A 20,778-nucleotide genomic window follows, 5' to 3' on the forward strand; every position below is an offset into this window, starting at 1 on the left:
CCTACTCCAACATTCAGGACTCCCAGGACGTGCATTGCACGCAGTGAGCTGAAATGTGTGGTGCTCCAGAAAATCAGCTTGTGTGCTCAATTGTGTAGTTGCAACAAACGCGTTCCCCCTTGGAGATTGATATATGCTACCACCGTCATGTTGTCTGTCCTGACTAGAATGAAAACCTTCCAAGAATGGATGAAAATGCTTCAGGAGGCTAGAAAGATGGCCATTAACTCCAGCAATTTATGTGAAGTCTGCAAAGCTGAGGCGTCCAATGACCATTTAACAATCTGCCCAGAAAAATAGCTCCGTTGTTACTACTTTCCTCAGAAACACGCCCTCCAGCAGAACTCCTGTCCAGAATACACAGGGGTTTTTCCACTGATGTAGAGCCATCACACACTTCGTGGTAATTCTCACTCTGAATGAAAGGTGCCAACGAGGACATAAACACCTCGCTGCTACCCAATGCTGGAAGTCCCTCATTTTTAGCAAGCCAAGCAGGACCATGAACAGCGCTGAAGCCATCAATCCCATAAGGTGGAGACAGGTCTTGAACGAGACCAGGTTCCCCACTCAAAACTGGGCTAGGCACTGGTAAAACGCTGATATACTTCTTTCCAAGAGCATAGCGTGGTATGCCACGACTCTATACACAAGCCTAGATACTCCATCTCCAGGGATGGAATCAACTGTCCAGGTCTGCGTGCACCCACGAATGAGCGCATATCAGATAATCATCCAAATAAGCAGATATTCCGAGACCCTTGTGTCTCAGTGGATATAACGCTGCCCCTATGCACTGACTGAACATGCACGGAGTTAGGCTGAGCCTGAACGGGAGTCATGGTGACCCACGGATGTGTAGAACACTCTCTCCACGTCTCCTGATGAAGAGCCAGACGGTTCTGTTGAACCAGTTCCATAGATGAAGTGCTGGTGCCATCTATGAAAACTGAAATCACAGTAAACCCTAGGTGCTACCTGTCCCTCCCATGCAGAGATTGTATCCTAGGTATCCCTCTCTTTTTATCTGAAGGGTTAGTGGACCTGGACTTTGCAGCCGCTGCTGCAAATGACTGCTTTTTCCATGGCTTAGTGTTCGGAGCAACAGGGGAGTGGGGCCGCTTGCTCTGCGCTCTGGGGTTTTGCAGTTCTGGGAGCATTCAAAAATCTCCTGTTCTGCATCGGAGGAACAGACCGAGGGGGAACAGGAGGATGGGATTCTCTTTTATGTGGGAGGCAGATGTCAAACACCTCTCCTTCCTTCTTCTTGAGGTCACACGTCTGTCTCATTGCCACAACAGCTAGGCTGAAGAGCCGCCTCAAATCTAAGGGATGAAGTGATGTTTAGTGCCCTCACCGCTTGTGCTGAAGACTTTTACATTTTCTGGTACATTGGAGCGGTGAAGTGTTCCATTTTCCTAAGGAGGTAGGGGCTGGCCGATGAGAGAGTGGTCTGCCTGTTCGATGCAAGTGGTGAGCTACTGACTGCTTGACCATGGGAGGTTTAGAGAGCCCAAGCCCATCCATCTCACTCACATTGAGTAACCCTTGACAGGCATGCAGTGAGAAAAGGGTTTATCCAATGACCGCTTCATCTCTGCTATACACGAGGCACAGCTGGAAGCAGTTGCTTCGCTGGTGGAAGGCCGAAAGAGAGCCTTTTCCCTTCATAGATATCATGTTTAACTCCCGGATCCCTGGGAGTTACAGGCCAAGCAATGCCAAGCTTAGCTGCAGCATGTTTACTAGGGGTGTAACGATACACTCAGCTCACGATTCGATACGTATCACGATACTGGGTTCACGATACGATATGCATCACGATATTTTGAACAAAATTAAAAAATTCAACTGAAAATCAAATAACAGATTTATTTAACATTAACAGTGTTCAATAACTGTCTTGTTATACATGCAACTTAAAGAATATACAATACTTCAATATAAATCAAGATTTAGTTTACCTTCAGTACGTAAATAAATTAACAATGACTACTAGGTGTCACCGACCAATAAAACTGAATTGTATCATGAAATCAAAATTAGGATAGCCAAAGAGAGAACTTCTTTAAGCAGTACAAGTGCAACAAAAACACGTCAAGTAGTGTCCTGACTCCTGTTCAAGTAATTTCAACACAAACAGCTTTGTTTTTTTTTTTAGGTTACTTACAGGTTTTTTTGCAAGAAAACCAGCATATCTACATTTTCTGGCAGTAGCTGGGATCTTTGCGCATTAACAATATCCCCTGCTGTCGAAAAAACACGTTCACTAGGAACAGAAGTTGCTGGAACTGTGAGGTAAACCTTTGCAAGAGGTGAAAGAAGTGGGTACATTTGAGCATTTTCTTTCAGTGGACAGCTAGTGAGGGGAATAGAAGTGTCCTTTTTGTACATGTTAATCTCTACTTCTATCCTACTTTTGGACTGGGTGACTGGTGGTTCAGAAAAAGTTGCACCAAAGAGCTCTTCCAGTGCTGTCTTTTTACTAGGTGGCTGTTCTGGCTCAACTCTGTGTGCTGCATCTCTTTGATCTGCTGCATCAGTGGGATCTCCATCACTGGCACCTCCCTCTTTCGTTTGCTTCCCAGTGACAGCCTTAAAATAAAATAAAATAAATAAAATAATTAAGGTATACTAGTAAGTAAGTGTAGTTTCAAGTACATACACAAAAGGTGTGCACAAAGTAGGTTACACAAACATGCAATTAGAGTGACAAACACACACAAGTGCAAATACATAGATTCTCAGACAATTTGTAATGCAGACATACCTGCTGTAACTGGTTTGATTTGTTTTTCAACCGGTGGAAAACCTCTTCACGTTGTTCAGGGAGTAAGTGGGGCAATGACCGAAATCTGGGGTCCAAGGCAGTACCCTCTAGTAGATAATCCTGTTCCTCTGTGAATCTGCTTGAGAGGTTTTGCAGGATGGCTGTCTTCATGTTAGCAATAGTTGTGGAGTCTTTCTCGTCCAGTGTCATGCTCTGTTCGATCATGGCTTTCAAGGGCAATATGAGTGACAGCGTGGGGCTCTTTTCATCAGACAGGACAGTGGTGGCTTTTTTTAGCGGTTTAAGAAGGTTTACGATTTCTTCAGCGTCACTGATGTCAGCGCTATCCATAGTATCGAGTTGACGTGCATTTTTGCGCACCTCAGTGCTCAAGAGGGCTGCCGTTATCGCAGCTTGTTGCTCGAGATAGCGTTCCAGCATCTCCATTGAGCTGTTCCAGCGTGTAACAACATCCATGATAAGCTTGTGTGATGCGATCTCAAGCATATTTTGCTTTGCCACGAGCACAGCTGTTGCTGTGGTACTGCGGTGAAAGAAAGCCACGACTTTCCTCACACGACCCAGCAAGCGACTGACGCGGGGAACATTCAATCCTGCTTGCGAAGCAAGATTCAAAGTGTGTGCAAAACACTTAATATGCGGTGACATCCCTGCTTCCCTCACTGCCACAACCATGTTGCGTGTGTTGTCTGTAACGACAGCAATGCTATGAGCAGATCTTTCAAGCTCCCACTCTTGTATGGTTGCTTTTAAGACATCAGCTATGTTTGTACCAGTGTGCGACTCGAAAAGCGGGCGAGTCTGAAGCACAAAACTTTTCATTTCCCACTCTGTGGTAATAACATGCACTGTGACTGTGATGTAACTCTGAACAGCCTGCGAAGTCCATCCGTCAGTTGTTATCGCCACACTCTCAGCATTTTTCAAAACATCCGTCACATTTGCTTTAACTTCGTTGTACAGGGCTGGAATTACCTCCTGACTGAAGTGCGGGCGTGACGGAATATGATACCTGGGCTCCAGTACCCTCACCAATTCGCAAAATCCAACATTTTCGACGACCGAGAATGGCCTCATGTCTTTTGCGATAAAAACTCCGATGCACCTGGTTATTTCTTGAGCTTTTGCACTTGACTGAGACCATGTTTACACACAGTTCGTGTTTTGTCTGTTTTTTTACCGTCCTCCTGTCGAGTAACTGGAAAACCAAAATGCTGCCAGACGTCAGACTTGTAAGTGGACGGAGCATCTTCTATTTCAATTACAATTTCAGATGAAGTCGAACTCATTTTGCCCTGCTACTGCTCACAGTTCAAGCGATTCTTCATTTGAGCCTGAATGCAAGCGTGACGTATGACGCGGCTGCGGTAGCTCAACCAATAGGATAAAACGGACGTCAAATCATAAAAAAAAAAAAAAAAAAATTGTTGAATATCGTCATAACTCTACGATACATATCGTGACATTTTTGCATCGCGATAAATCGTACCACGATATATCGTTACACCCCTAATGTTTACAGAACTTAACTAGGTTGCAATCCACCACAGTCGATGCCACATCGCCATTCTGCTTGCTCACGGGCTGGACACTTGTGCTTCAGACAGGACAGTATCATCCTCCTCATCATTAGGCTCATCTCAGAGGAGGTGAGCTAGAATCTCCTATCCTCATCTTCCTCCTCATCTCCCTTGACCTCATCGCAGTCTGCTAGCAACTGCTGGTCAAAAAGCGGTGCAAACTCAGAATCCATAATATCCCCCCACAAAAAAAGATCACCAGGTTGGGCCCCCTCTGTCGAAGGAGGGACAGCAGAGAGTACCGGATCATTTTTGAAAGATGCCGACACTCAAAGCCTTCTCTCTAGAATCCTGGACAGCATTACATGACAGTGTGAACAGTTTTCCGCATCCACCAGCGCAGCCTGGGCATGCTTGACACCCATGTATGCAATACACATCAGATGCAAATCCCTGCCAGAGATCATGAATCCACATGCATGCTGGACATGAGCACGAAGGGGCATCCTTTCCTTTTTCCGCCATGACCTTGGAAACGACATGGTTAGTCAAATATACCCTAGCCTTAGATAGCCTTAACGCTTTAGCTAGGATAGGAAACACCACTAATAAGAAGTTCAGTAACAACCAGAAAAGACGTGGTGTAATCGGTGCTTACATAGTCTATCTTGCCTGGAAGCATTCCCATAGTGAGATACCGAGCAATTGTTTGAAAGAGAACTCCAACAAGCAAGAGATGGTGCAAGATCCACCTCCTTCCATCTCTTTCTCTCTCTCTCTCTCTCTCTCTCTCCCTCTCTCCATCCAGCAAATGGTGTGGGTTTTTTTCAGACATTTGTGTTGAACACACACTTACACACTCAACCTTTCATTGTGAATCTGACATTATGAGGCAATCAGGCGTGTTTATGTAATACTGAATTATAACATCGTAACATTTGGAAACATTGCCCACCCGAATCTGTCAAACAGTCTTTGTAGTTTTTTTTAGTCTGTTGATTTGCTTTGCAATTTAATAGATTTCTAGATACTAAATTGATTTTATTTAATGTACAAATAGACTCAGTTTGGATATGTTGTGAAGTTTATAATGTACATATAAAAAATGTAATGAGGGTATTGCTAGTCAATTATAAGGTGTTCTGGGTGGTTACTAGGGCATTGTCTTACAGAATTTTTTACTTATTTAGATTTATTGATCAAAGAGTTGTAGTTTAATAACAAAGTGACCTCATTTTCTCCATACTGGACCAATGATGGAAAGGCTGACCATCCCAGGGTGGCTCCGAGATCAGTTTTAGAGCCTTACTGGCAGTCTTCTTTAACTTTGGCCAGATTTCCTCTTACTGTTTTTACTTTGTGGGAAAGCATAACATTTTGAGTCACATTTGTGTTTCAGTGTGGTTATCGGACAACAGCATGTGCTGGGCTCTGTCTGTCCCACTCGACAGATAAAGGAACATCAAAGTGTGTGTCTGGTAGAGAGCTCTCCACTCAGGAAAAGAGGCCTTCAACTTCATGCTATGGTACTGATTAGGGTCACACAGGTTGAAAGTGTTTCCTCCGTCATGGAGGTATCAATGCAGCATGAACAAAAATTTTTTTCCCTAGCAGTCATTTATTAAAAAAGAAAAAAAGAATATTCTGACAGTCACAACTCTTTTACATGTATTTGTAACTTTCCTGAAACATACAACATAAAATCAGTGATGTAACTCTCACATTTCCCTTTGATTTCCTGTGCGCTACTGCTTATGGTGCACATTTAGTTCAGTGTGAGGTTGTGTCTGCTCGTACCATCTCCCCTCCCTCACACACACGCTCTCAGACGGGTAGCGCATAATGATGTCATAAGTGTACACTGTGCCAGCGCTGTAATAACCGTGCAGTGATGGCTTTAACAGAAGCTTAGCACACAAGAGGGCGGGCTGTGGGTGGAGATGGATCAGGGAATGAGACCCCTGGGTTTCATCAGACAACTTCATGCAGCCCACTAATAAAACGCTTGGTTCGGGCCTAACCGAGCATATGTGCCTCATGCATCGTTTTTGCTCTTTTTCCTTTGTCTGGCTGATTCTGACTATGCTTCTTCCCAGCTCTCTGCGGCTGGAAACAGCTGCCTGACATTTTTCCCTCATTTGCGAAAGGAAATTGCATTGTGGAGCTGGCTGCGGCCAGTTTCTCCAGTGGTGCCTGGAGAGTTTGGCTACTGGCTTTCTTGATGGTCTCAATCTAGACTATTGCTTTGGTCATGCAGCCTTCAGACTGAAGATTATTATTTTCTTTATTCAAAGTAGCATCATGACTGAATATGTAAATATCAGATTTCAGGATATTTCACCAGAAAGATTAAAAGATTGAACGTTGTTTACTTTATTAATCTGTTCCTGGTCTTATTGTGCATGATTCATCGCCACATTTTAACAAATAAAAATGTTTGTGTGCATAATCTTCATCAAAATGTAGGCTCCACCTCTTTTTGGCTGACATCAACACTTCTCCTCCAACCACCTGGCTCCATTTTGGCTTTTAACGATCCAGTCAGTTTGCAAGTTGTAATCTTGGGGCTTGGCCAATATTCTTTTTTCATTTAATGTTTTTTTTACATTAGTCATTACGAAATACATCTTATTTATATTTTGAGTTTTCATATTAATTTTAATTTAAGTTTAAAATTATGAATACCAAAAATAATTTTAATAGTTTTAGTTAACAATAACAGTACTGCTTGCATTTCATGTTAACTTTAAATGCACGCTGGAAAACATTAAAGGTGTAAATGTAAAATTTACTTATTTCACAAGCTATTTGTGAAGTTATTTTTTCTTTTACCAACATAAATGGGGGGGAACAGTGTAAACCTAAAATGTCCCACTTAATCTGACCTGACATGTCAAAAAATTAATTATTATTGTAGGCGTACTCCTCTATAATATATTTTTGTCCATTTTAACTTCTGAAGTGCAGCTTTAAACAATAGGTGGAACCCTAAATCCAAATGGAATATTCTATGGTAATGGAACAGTCTTACGCCTCACTCTGTGTCTGAAGTTGGGGTCTGGCTTCCTAGCTGAACTTCTCCATATAGGCCTTTGTTTTGTTAAAGAGACAGGAGGAGTAATTTCTTTTTTTCCAGAGGTGCAGTGATGGAGCGGGAGTAGATGTGTGTGATATCCTCTTTCAAAGTGCTCCCGCTCGACTGCACCGCAGCGGATTCCTGCGGTCTGCTCTCGGTTAAAGCCACGGGAGAACTGTAGAGAGGGAAAATTCCCTTTGAACTGGCTGTCTGCCACTATGCTCCGTTGTAATGACTTTACCAACATTTTTAGCAAAATCTCATTCTGTAGGACTGTTTCAAAGGTTGCTGGGCTTATTTTCTTGTTTATCTATTTTGAAGTAGACACCAAAAGAGATGTGCAGTCTTGGATATTGTATTAAACTTCTTTTTGTGATTCAAAGAGCATTATGGTGTGCATGAGTGTTTAAGTGTGAGCTTTGCCACACAGGAAGAGGCAGCACTGTGACCTTCCAGCCCCGTTTCTTGTCAGTGTGACCCCTGACACTGTGTCTGTCATGTCACAGTATTTAATAGATGTCACTCAGGTGGAACTAATGGAGTCAAGCTGTGTTTAGGGGACATTAAACCTAAATCATTTTCATTAGTTTGGCCCATGCTTCGTTTATCTGCTCTGTGTGTCTGGTCAGCCTGCCTGCTTTTGGGCCAAAACGCTTCCAAAAAAGTTTGCAGGTGGGGAGGAATCGGCCATTGTTTGTTTGCTGAGCCTTAGATTCATGCTGTGGGAGTGTACATCTGTCTCTTCAGTGGCCCCATCACAATGTTTGAGATAGGATGTATCAGGCTCCTCCTCTCTGTAGGCATCCTTGTCCTACACAAAAACGCACAGACTCTTATGCATGCATGCAGACTCACGTGTATTCAAATCTGACAGGTTTCTGTTTTGTGAGGTGAGTTTAAGCTAAATTAAAAAAAAAGTATATAGTGAAAAAGCTAACTTTAATATAGTTATATAGCTTCTTTTTTGATTTGAGCAAAAATCGAAAATTTTTTCATGAGGTTTATGCGTACAATTAAAAAAAAGATCAGCGTGGTTAGAAAAATGTGGTTAATCAATAAAAACTCTCCAAAAAAAAGTATTTTTTATTGATTTTTTTGTACTTAAAAACATCAAAATCGTTAATTTGAATGACATTTTTTGAAATAAATGCCATGTATGTTATTTGCAGTATGTTGAACAATATATGCAATTTTACATTTGCATGGTTTATATTTGGCCATAGGTGTGTGTGTGGGTCAGGCTGCTCTTTTGCAGCTGTGTTGAGGGTCCATTCTGAACAGTGGTTTCCTCTCCAGCACAATGGAAGCTCTGTGAGTGAGTGTTGTTTTAGAGCAAGGGCCTCTTCCCCTGAGCCCTTTGTGCTCATTTCTTTTACTATAAAGCATGCAGGAACTGCTGCAAAGTTATTACTTGCAGATAAATGCCATTTCAGCACATGTCTGAAAATAAATGTTGTTTCCTTTCACCAATATCACCCAACTTGTGATAATAAAACGTACGTATGTAAACCAGAACATCATGTTTCTGGGCTCCTTTTCTTAGGCTCACATTCATAAAAAGTGTACTCCCGTTGTTCCATGTATTTTAAGGTTGGCAGGACTGAGTGGGTGGTGACTTTGTGCTAGAACTCACCATTATTATTATCTCAGGGTGAATTTACTTACCACTCCATCATGACACGGGCGGTGGCCCTGTTGGCCTCCTTAACTAGACATTGTGTTTAACTTTCTTCAAGATTCTGCAAAGCAAGTTCCACTATTGCATACTGGCAACATATGGAGCTTCTATGGCTTTTTCATGGATAGACCCCCCTACTGCTTCATGTTAAGTAATGTGACACAGCATGTAGGTGCCTTTTCTTTGACATTGTTAATGCACTGCAAATAAATAAATTAATAATTTGTAAAAAATACTTAAAATAGGATCAATTTACCTGAGAAGCAAAATTGCATAAGTATACATTGATTTAATTATTTTATTTTATTTATTTTATTCTTTTTCTTCCCCCTCTGGGAATTTTATTTTATTTTCTAAGCAAATGCCACAAAATAATCAAAAAATTTAGTTAGCTTTAGGCTTTGAATAAGAATATTATAAAAAATAATGTATTTTTGTAACCCTATATACATGTATTTACTTACTGTTACTTTTTTATCAGTTTAATGCTCAGTAAAAGTACTAATTTCTTTTTCCAATTTGTACTTCACTCAGACTTTTGAATGGGAATGTTATAGTTTCGCCAGCAAAAAATTTTCAGCAATGATATTATATATATATATATATACACACACACACACACACACACATACATTTATATATTTAGTGCCAATGTCGTAAGTTTAGTTTGTTAACGTGTGTACAAGAGTGTGTGCAGTTGTAAATGTTTGGATGTCAAAATGAAGCTGTCTCCTGTGCTCTCATTCCTGTTGTACTCTGTATATCCGTTATGACCCTGTTCCTCTCCATCTCCTGTGTGGCCGACTGAAGACACAAACAGGACATCCTCTTTTTAAGTGTCAGCCAAGAACATCTGATTCACTATAAATTATATTTGTAGAATGTTAATATTTAAAGCACCATACATTCTCAGTTCTGACTTCAACGAGTCTACTGATTCACATGCTTAGAATTAATCTTGCTCATATTTAATAACTGAGATGTGTTTGATGATGACACCATTTGAAAACATTTAAGTACTTAATGTGCCGCAGATCCTGTCACAGAAAGTAGAAAGGGAATCTGCGACATCACATCTGGAAGCCTCATCATGATCTTCAGTAGTTCCTGAAATCATGTCCCATGACAGGAAACACCTTTAAGTAACCACATCATTGAAGACAGTAATTCGTAATTGAGAATTCACTTTCACACAGAATGCTCAAACCAAAACTGGAAGTGGACATTTTTTGTGGTTATATGGTAAGAATGGTCAGGCTGTTCTTTAGGGATGCACCGATACCATTTTTTAAAAAAGAAATTCAGAAACGGTCAGATCCGATACCAAAAGAATTCTGAGTACTGGTCGAAACTGATACCAATACCAGAACGTTTTTTTTTTTTTATCAATGTCGAATTTCTATGGCTCAGTGTAGTCTACTAAATATAGGCATATTTACTCATTTAAAAGAAAAATAACAAATGAAAAATTATATAATCATAATCTATGACTAAAAATACTATCATAAACTAGGTTAGTGGATAATTCAGCAGCAAAAGTTATTTTTTGAATTATGCACAAAATCTTTTTTTAATCTAAACATTTAGTGAAATAATATTATTTAGTGGGGAACAAATATATGTGTGTAGGACTAAATATGGTAAATGTTATGTTTCTCTGTGTATTTCAAAATAGGCTCATGCAAAACAAGTAAAAAAATGTTTTAGATATTTTTAAATGTATAGCACAGTAATGGAAACATAGGATAAGACAGAAAAAGAAAAGTTATTAATAATCTTTCATATCACCAAAGTATTATAATACAAAAGGTGGGCATACATGGGCATTTAAACAGGCAACACAATCTGCGATGAAATTTGATGATATGGTCATTTGATATCATCATTTTAAATTATTTTATTATATGTATTATGTATGTATATATGTATTATATATGTATTATTAGCCTATTGTTATTTATATTGTTTTATATATGTCATTATATATAATTTATTTTAGGTTGATTGATTATTATGTTTTATGTATTATATTTAGCCTAGATCCTGAATGGTTTGGAATGGGGATCGTTTGTGTTCCTGATGTAAACATCTGGTGTGGCAGTTCACTAGTACCTCGACCTCAGCCTCTTTCTGTGTTGTGGTGGATGGGACATTTGTGTTTTGTGGATTTGCTTTGTTGTGATTGCCTGGTTCAGGTTACTGGTTAGGTTTGGGAGATTAGGTGTCAGTGCAATGAATGGAGGACAGCATTTTCTCACACTCCAATATGTCTTGCTCATTGCCAGGAGAGCTGCCTGAGAACAGCCCTGACCTCCTGTAGATCTCCACTTTCGTTCCCAGCAATCTTTTGGTTAGAGTAAACTGTTAGTTTTAAACTAAATTTAAAGTTGGAAATCCCCCTGGACCTGTGAAACCTTTTGCGGCTGAGGTTTCTGTGCTTCTTTCTTTTATTGTACACGTTTCAAGGAACAAGATGAACAATAGCTTCAAAAATTTGTGTTGATGTGGTGTTGTAAGACATGGAAATCTACACATAAACCCAAGACTTAGTCATTTACATGTGATTGTTATGTCATTGCTTCAGGTCATTTTCTTCAATAAGATTCTGTTAGTCATGGGGGTCCCTGGGTGGGATGAGGGCCTGGATGGAATGTCCCTGTGTCTGTAAAGATTTAATTTGTCTTAGTTTCAGTGCTCTCTCTGGCTCTCTCTCTCTCATAATATATTCAAAGATACCAAGACCTTGCCTTGACATTTCATAAGATAAACATCTCAACAGACCTTAGACCAGCAATGAGGGAAGTGTACAGGTCTTGGTCACATCCTTGGGGATGAAAAAGAGTGTCATGACTTATTGAATTAGTTCTTCAGAGGTTTACATTGAGCCCTATCCAGATGACTTTGGCCTGTGCAGCAGAAAGGTGTTTCACTCAGTAGGGTTTGGTTTTCAGATTTGTTGTACAGAAGTTATTGTTGAGAAAAAGTGTGGGTATTTTATTGTCTTGACCAGTGTTCATGTAATATTTTGTTTAATGCAGTGAAGCAGGGCTTTTTTTAGCGAGGAAAATATGGCTGGAAAGTTTTAACATTTTACTGTTTTAATATTGAGTGTACAGGGTTCAACACACTTTTCCCCAAAAGAATATTTGGAAGAATGAAAGGAAAAAAGCTTCAGCAGGCCAGTGTGATGTTCAGTAAGAGCTATTGTTTCCCATTCAAACTTACAGTCCACTATATCTGCCAGGGTTCGTGTGCATTCCTCAGGTCCTACGTTGACGCTCCGTGCCTGGGGACCTATTAGGTATAGCTCAGTAGCTGAAAGGGGGAGACGGTGTGTGTCTGGTGCTCCACTCCAGTCTAGTCGACAATTCTGACATATGCTGGATCCATTGAAAGAATACGAGATCCCAGACTTCCCACACATTCTTCCTGTACTACAGTAGGCTTCCATTTAAATTTATAAAATGGAGTCAAGGTGTAAGCTCTACCTGTTGACTTTGTAGTCAAAGAGTCGTTTAGATCAGTTTGTAAACCACTCTTATTGGCTTTAGGGTTTAAATTATATTAAGCTTGTAGATTTAAGTTGAGTTTTGGAGGAGTTTATTTTGGATGTCTCCCAGAGTCTAGTCTCAGGCATGGGAGCAGACGCTCTGAGCTGTGCATGGGCAAAAAACATATTTGCATTGTTTGTGTTTATAAATGCAGTTAAGATTTTTTGCTCACATGAACTCCCACTGCCCTCAGAGCTGACGGAGAACCAGCCAAATAAGGCTGCAAAAGTGTGTGGCCCTTCTCTTCTCTTCATTCCCTGCAATCTGATACCAGACAACAAATCAAGCTACTGTTCTCTTTAGACACATCTTTCTCTCCCCTTTTGCCTGTCCCGCTCCCTCTTCAGCTAAACATCCCAATTTCTATAGGTAATTTTCCCAACTCCGCTAGTAATTTGTTTCATTGTAAGTAATTCACATGGTTCATCTCGTCATGTGTATCTCCATTTCCTACGATTCTGTTCCTATTTTTATTAAATAATTTTGTCTTATTAAAAAATATTTTTTGCAGACCTGTCATACAGTACATTCAAAAATGCATGTTCCCAGAAACTAAAATACACTGCATTTGAGTAATTTTTTACTCTAGTATTAAATAGTAAATGTTCCTCGGTTCTTACATTTTTGGGTAGTTGTAGTCACCGATAACCACAGTCTATTGTCTAACATAATCATTTGCCAAACAGCTCAACATGCCAGAAAAAGGGAATGGTTCTTTGTTGTGTCTGCACAGTCACCCTTTCACAAACTATACTGGGATCAAACAGAAGCTCTTTTTGTCCCTGTGGTGGGTAGCGTTACTCTTATTTTGGAAGTAAAGAGCATTCAGGAGTTGATTTTAAGTTTTATTTTCAGACAGTGAAATATGAACGTATTTTTATCTCAGATGTAAAATATATGGGCCTCTCTTTAAAGTTGTCATGCCAGTAAAAAAAGACTGGACTTTTGTGGGAGAGGACTAATGAGATTTTCAAAATTAGATTTGGAATCGCCAGTTAGCTAAACCCTTTGCTGTAGTAGAGCAGCCAGCAAAGTCTTTTGGAGAAGGTAGAACATCTACTTTATTTTGTTTTGTTTTTGTTGTAGTGCATTCATATTTTTGGACCACCTTTTTATATTGTGTAATGCTTGCAGACGTTTCATAGTGAATGTGTGGGACTTTTTATGGCAAAATGAGATGTTCTTCCTTTCCAGGAATAGACAAAGTGCTTTGATCCCACTGGACCGTGTGCCATCTTAGTGGTTAGGACAGAATTCAGTGTTTTGTTATTTCAGACTGCTGTTTTTAGTGTGGCCTGGAGTGGACAGGCTAGTTTTTCTCCACAAATATCAAAATCTTCATAGCGTTTTCTTTGATTGTACTTCAGTGGGTTTTCACATTGAAGGTTCCCCTGTGAATCAAAGACTTTTTGTTTTTTTGTACTCAAGTTTCATTTGATTGTGGTGGTATTGCTCCAGAGGTTTAGCTAATAATATCTGCTCAGGAAGCTCTTGAGTCCTAAGAAAAACCCCCAGGGTAAATACCGCACAGCTGAATCAGAAAAGTGAATCTTAAACTTATTTGCTTAGTCACTCATTTCTGAAACAGAAAACAAAGAAGCCTAAATCTCAGAGAGCTACTGTAGATCAGATAAAGACTCATATGAGATCTTTGCAGCCGCTGTTATCAGTGATGTAGTATCAGATCCTGGATCATCATGTGAAAGGAGGACTGGAACCTCACTGTGCTCTAAGTGCCCTAATTACATATCAGAAAAACAAATGGTCACCAGGCAGTCCCAGCAACAGACATATGGTTAGTTGCAACCTCTGACTCCTATTCTGAAGCTGCCCAGAAGATAGTTTTATTGCTCACAGGTTGCTCTTTCATAGCTCAGGAAACTGAAGCTCTTTAAGTATTACCTTCATGCCAGATGTTTCTCCTAAAATTACTTGTGAGAAATAAAAATAAACAAATTAAGCCAGTGTTGACATACAGCATAGGGGTTGACTGGTATGTGTTTTTCAGCGCCGATACCGATTATTACAGATCAAAATAACCAATATTTTGAACCAATAGATTTGTCTGGTGTAAAAATGTAAATTAATGTCAAAATTAAAAATAACAAGGGCTCTGAAAAAAAACTTTCTGTAAATGCTTTGAAATTATTTATTGGCAAATCGGATTTGTAACTGACAGAAACCGATAACCATAAAAAAAATGTTATTATCGGCACCAATAATTGGCCAGGCCGATAATTGGTTGACCCATAATACAGTAGAAGAGTGCTTTCAAATTAATGTGGATAGCAAAGTCCATATTTGAACATTTAGAAGAAATGTTTGGATTGATCTTGAAATCTGACTTTTAATTCTAGACTTTGGTGTATTGGAAAATATGAGAGTTTGCTGAGATGTCTTCTTTAATATGCATATTTCAAGAAAATCTGACAATCTCATTGCTGTCTAGAAGAAAAAAATTATAATGAGATTATATTTCTTTCAGATGGGATTTGTTGTTAACGTAAAAATGTAGTATAGCCGCTATTTCCTCAGAGACTGGATGCTTTCATACTGGCTCAAAATGGATGATAGTATTTTTGTAGACATTACACTCCTTTCTTGTTCAAAAACAATGGATGAGGTTTGTTGTGTGAAATGTTCGGAAGCAGTGAGCTCATCACAAAGAGCTGCTGTTTACGTCATTTATTAAATGCTGCATGCTAACAAGTGTAGGTGGCACCCATTCCATCCCTGACATTTGAGTTGTAAAGACTATAGAGAGAGAAAGAGAGAGAACTTCAACTGTTGACCAACCCAAAATCTATAAGCTTAGTCAAAGAGAAGGCAATGGAGGGAAAACAGGGTGATAGAAAAGATGAAGTAGGATAATTTATAGCCAAATTCATTACTGTTATAAACAGGACACATTCCTTCTGAAAATGTGGACATCTGGAATGCACAATGTCGGTCACAACTAGGGGGAAAAAAAAACATTGGAAGGGGAATTGTGGGAGGGAATGGTAATGCTTGAGATCTTCACAGACAGAGCCAAATAACATTCTCCAGGGCCTCTTTTTACAAATCTTCATTTCTGCTTAAAAGTTGTTAGCTTTTCAGACATTACAAACCCTAGTCATCATAATTGGGATGTCTTTCAGTCGAATGTGGTTTCAAACAAAACAAATTTACTACATGGTCAGCTGAGTCTGTCTGCTGTTGTATTAAATGCTGAAAGCTGAACTGTCTGGATTTATCAACTCAAAACTTTGTTATACTGTACATCAGTATTTCCTGCACTGCTGTTTGCTACAGGTAAATCTAAAGCTCCATTGCAAACAAACAGTTGTGGACTTTTATTCTGAATTAACCCTTCTAAGCTTTAATTTAGTTTAGACTTTTGTCTATTATGAGATAAAAAAGACTTTTACTAATGACAAGTGGGTTCAAAACTTTGTCTCATTGCCATTTGGACTTTTGAGAGTTTCGAAACAATTGTTTTGTGAAGGAATTGGTTCAGTTGATTAAAAGATTTAAAAAAACAGACTTCACTTATGACCTGATTCTTTTCATGAATCTCACAAGTTATCAGTTTGAATTAGTCTGATGAATCCTTCACTGAATGCTGCAAAACTAAGAAAAACTGCAGTGATACATACTGCATTCACCAGCCTTTCCCAGACATTTCACTGAATATGATTCATTTTTGACTTGTGGAAAGCCGTAATCACTTTACAGTGAAAATAAAATAAAACGCATTCTTTCAACACATACAACATTCACTTTCCACAAATCATGGAGTTAGTACCACTGAAAAAATTTTTTGTTTATAATGACGTGGTCATGTAATTTCACAGAACTAATATGTTGCCTTGGAAGTAGGCTGTGAAACTGTTGGCTTTTGGGGTGGATGATCATGATAAAGACATGGGCTTTAGACAGATGCTCGTGTGTTGGTGTTGATATGGGTGTGAATGGTATCTTCAGAACAAACACCTTTTCCATCTTCAAAGGGAAACCTACTGAGAGGTCTGTGCCATACTGGGGGAATCTGGTGCTCGCTGTCAGGAATCAGAGCACAGAATCTCAGGTTAATAAAGAGAGATACAGTGTTTGATACAACTCACACCCCACACCTGACTCAGTGTGTGTTCCACTATTAAAGAAATTTAGAAGACAAATCATAAATCTGTTTGTAGTGCAAACATGACCTAATATTATAAAGTAGTCTTGTTTCAATGCAGTGCCCTGTCTATTATAAGAAGTGGCAGGAAATACAATGGTTTATATATCATTTGAACAATAGCATTATTATCATCATCACACTAGTTGACACTGATGTTTGGAGTAATGGCTCCTGGAAATTCAGCTTTGCCATCACAGGAATAAATTACATTTTAAGATATACTGTATATTAAAACTAAACATTTATTTTGAATTGTAATAATATTTCAAATTTTACTGTATTAAAAAAGGTTCTTAACAAAAACTATTCCCACAACAGTACATATGACAACAACAGTATATATTAGGATAAAAGTCTGTTTTTTGGTGGTTGTCCAGGACATTTGACAGCTCAAGTTAACAAGCTTCAGGTGACAGAGTTACATTTAGATGTTCGTGCCATTTAACCAAGTGTCTTATTACTTACGAAAGTTGCTAGAAACATGCTGATTTTAACTAACTTGCGAGTAAGATTCTCTCGCACATGGTGTGCAATGCAAAAAAAAAAGTTTACATGGAAGTGTCTGTGTTTCGTAATTGTGTATTTCTGTAAACTTTAGCACTTAAGTCATACATCAACTAATTTAGTTTGCTTTCTAGCAACACCCCAGTAAACAAATACACACTACAAACCACTCAGAATACCTTAGCAACTGCCTAGCAGCAACACACCGGCAATCACCCACAATTGTGGTTGAGTTTTGCAAAGGCAGTTTCCTTCAGAAAATATAAAAATAGATTTTTTTAAATGGAGAATTTTAGTTTGAAATCATATTAAGTCATCAAGCAAATCTTTGCTTGATGACTGAATATGATTTCAAACTAAAAGAGAAATATGAAGAGAAATATGATTTCAAACAGGATATAAGACATCAGTACAGGACGTGAGATCGTAGGCTGCTGGTTTTCTTGTGTCAGACCGAAACCGCTGTAACCCCAAAGCAAACGAGCACAGAGATGTCTGCAAGGTCGTTGTCATGAATACACAGAGGAATATATGACTTCCTGTGTGTTCTAATGCGAAAGCGCTCTCTTGTTTTTCAGAACTCTATGAATCTGCCCCCAGATAAAGCACGTCTCCTCCGGCAGTATGATAATGAGAAGAAGTGGGACCTCATCTGTGACCAGGTACAGCCTCCACAATCACCCACTATTATGTCACCCCCCTGCCTCTGTAAAGCAGTCCAGAAGAAAACCCCTCCATATTATATATTATTATATATATATTATTATATTATATATATTATATTATATTATATATATTATATTATATTATAATTATATTATAAATTTATATTATAAATATACATATATTGTACTTATATTAATATATACAAGTTAAAGGGATTGTTCACCCAAAAATGAAAAATAATCAAGATATTTTTGATGAAATCCGAGAGCTTTCTGACCCTGCATAGACAGCAACTCTACTGACACGTTCAAGGCCCAGAAATGTCACGTGACAGCAGTGATTCAAACTTAATTCTATGAATTTGTGGAAAGAAAACAAGAAATAACGACTTTATTCAACAATTTCTTCTCTTCCATGTCAGATTTTGACACACGTTTGTGAGAGTACCATAACACATTAATTAATGACAGAATTGTAATTTTTTGATTAACTGTCGCTTTAAGAGGAAGTTTTTTTATATTTGAATAATTTATCACACAGACTCATCACACTTCTGTGGAGCTTTCTAGTAGTTGTGTGGAGTACTTTTATGATAATTTTATAGTGATTTTATCCTCAGTCCCAATTCATTTTAACTGCATTAAAATAGCTACCTGTGTTGTCTTCAGAATTTCTCCTTCTGACTTCATGCTTTCATACAGGTTTAGAATAATATGAGAGCGAGTTAATGATGACAGAATTACATTTTTAGAGGAACTGTCCCTTTAAGTAAACTGACATCTTGTTAAATACAGGGTCTTGCTGAAAAAACTGCATCAGTGCAGTAAATGATGATGTTAAGTGCTACATTTTGTGCGTGTTTTGTAAAAGTATTTATACGTGTCTAGTTGTGTATTTTGACAGATCTGTTCTGCTGAAAAAGGGAGTTCATAGTCACAACAAAATATAGTTTAAGAATAATGGCAGGGTTTTTTTTAAAAAACAAATGGCATGAAATTATTAAGAATGTGTGTATGTTAGTTAAAACAGAACAATCATCTTTTGATGGAGATGTTTGATGTTTTTTGCCTGTGTAAAACTGTGTGCCCCTCTTTTCTGTGTTAGGAGCGTTTCCAAGTGAAGAATCCTCCACATACCTATATCCAGAAACTACGTGGATATTTAGACCCAAAGGTCACACGCAAGGTCAGCATCATTCGCAAGATTGTGTAACCAATGTCTGTTTTTCTCCTGGTTGAAATGTACTTGTCGCAGTTAAGAGGTTGTATTATTAGAGTAGAAATATAATTGTACCCCTGGAAATCTGATCAATTGGTTTTCCTCTGTATGTCATTAAGTATTGACCATTTTTGTGCACTAAAAGTTTAACCAGAAGTGTTTACCCAGCACTAGTTAGTGTTTATTGAATTTTTTCTCCTAACATGTCGATAATCATCAGTTTGTCTCTGTGTGCAGAAATTCCGCAGGAGGGTCCAGGAATCCACCAAAGTCCTGCGGGAGCTGGAGATATCTCTGCGAACCAATTACATTGGGTGACTAATTCCTGTCTTCTTTTATTTAATCCTTCTTTTACATCTCTTCGTCTTGTGCTGATCTCTCCAAATGTCAGTAACCATTGCAGTGAGGTTATGAGGCTTCTGTATACAGTGCAGGGAACAATAGCACTGCTAGTGGTATGGACGGGAAGCTGTGGTATTGTTTGGCTTTCCACTCTAAAGAATCACTCTTTCTTTGTTCTTCCTGTTGTAGAAAGCTAGATGTCGTGTTTAAATCCCTGCTGTTGGGCTGTTCTGCCAGCTCCCCTCTGCTTATAATGCTGTCTGTAGACCTCAGCAGCGTCCAGATGGTTTTTATTCATCTCGTTCCTCACACACCACCCCCTTAGCAGCTTCAAGCAACTCCGGAAGCTGAGTTGTGTATGCTGGAGAGCCAGGAAGCCTGTAGCATCCAACAATGTAGTGTGTGAAAGGACATGTATACACACACACACACACACACACAGACAGAGGTTTATAACTCGCATTGATTTGAACACAGATAAAAACACTGACGCACAATTGTGTAACACAATGAAGCACTGACAACTGGGAACATCTTTTCACTGTTTATTTTCCGTTTTCAAGGGCACACACACTTACTGAATACAAAAACCATTTGTTGTGGAACTGTGAAACCATTTACACACATCCGTATTAGAGAATAGCATGCTTGCTACATGTATGGTACATTCTTACCATCGGATGAACACACAAGCAATGAGGAGTAACTTATAATTTTACCACATTTTTCAATAGTTCAGGTCTTTTGAAAATTACATAATGTGTGGTATTTAATGTCACTTTGTATTGTGCATGCACATTTACATTTGAGTGAATTAAGTATTCAAATATGCTCTTATATACCATGGGAAAAATGTTTTTTTGGACCGTGTAAATGTACAATTCAAAATAATGCTTTATCAGTTCGAGTCCAATCACAGAAGCAATTCATTTTAGGTATTTGAGTCTCCACAAAAGAGCAAGAAACTTTAGGTATTTTTATCAAAACCTTCAGTTGCATGCTGCTGTTTGTTGTTACATTTTTAAATCAGTTATAAATTAGGTTGCATTATAGTTTTGTTAGTTGTTTATTGTATTTTGTGAACTTATCTGTTTGCTAATTGAGATTGTTTGTGCCAAAACATACGGCTTACATTAAAATAATATAATTTAAATAGAATAATAATAATTAAATAATTAAATCTTTTTTTTTATATAATTGCATTTTATTATTAACATATTTAAAATGTTAACATTTTATAACAACAATTTTTTTTATTTAAAATGAT

General features: G+C 38.5%; 1 protein-coding gene across 4 annotated transcripts in view; it reads left to right on the forward strand.

Moving 5' to 3' along the window:
- The window catches only part of fmnl3 (formin-like 3), a 44,748-nt gene that overhangs the window by 2,856 nt on the left and 21,114 nt on the right, over positions 1 to 20,778 (forward strand). For all 4 annotated transcript variants that reach the window (XM_059527897.1, XM_059527895.1, XM_059527896.1 and 1 more), the window contains exons 2-4: positions 17,864 to 17,947; positions 19,056 to 19,136; positions 19,407 to 19,483. In XM_059527897.1, the coding sequence (XP_059383880.1) occupies positions 17,864 to 17,947; positions 19,056 to 19,136; positions 19,407 to 19,483 (242 nt within the window). The remainder of the gene's footprint in view (positions 1 to 17,863; positions 17,948 to 19,055; positions 19,137 to 19,406; positions 19,484 to 20,778) is intronic.

The sequence above is a fragment of the Carassius carassius genome, chromosome 37 (genome assembly GCF_963082965.1).
Source record: "Carassius carassius chromosome 37, fCarCar2.1, whole genome shotgun sequence".
Lineage (NCBI taxonomy): Eukaryota > Metazoa > Chordata > Actinopteri > Cypriniformes > Cyprinidae > Carassius > Carassius carassius.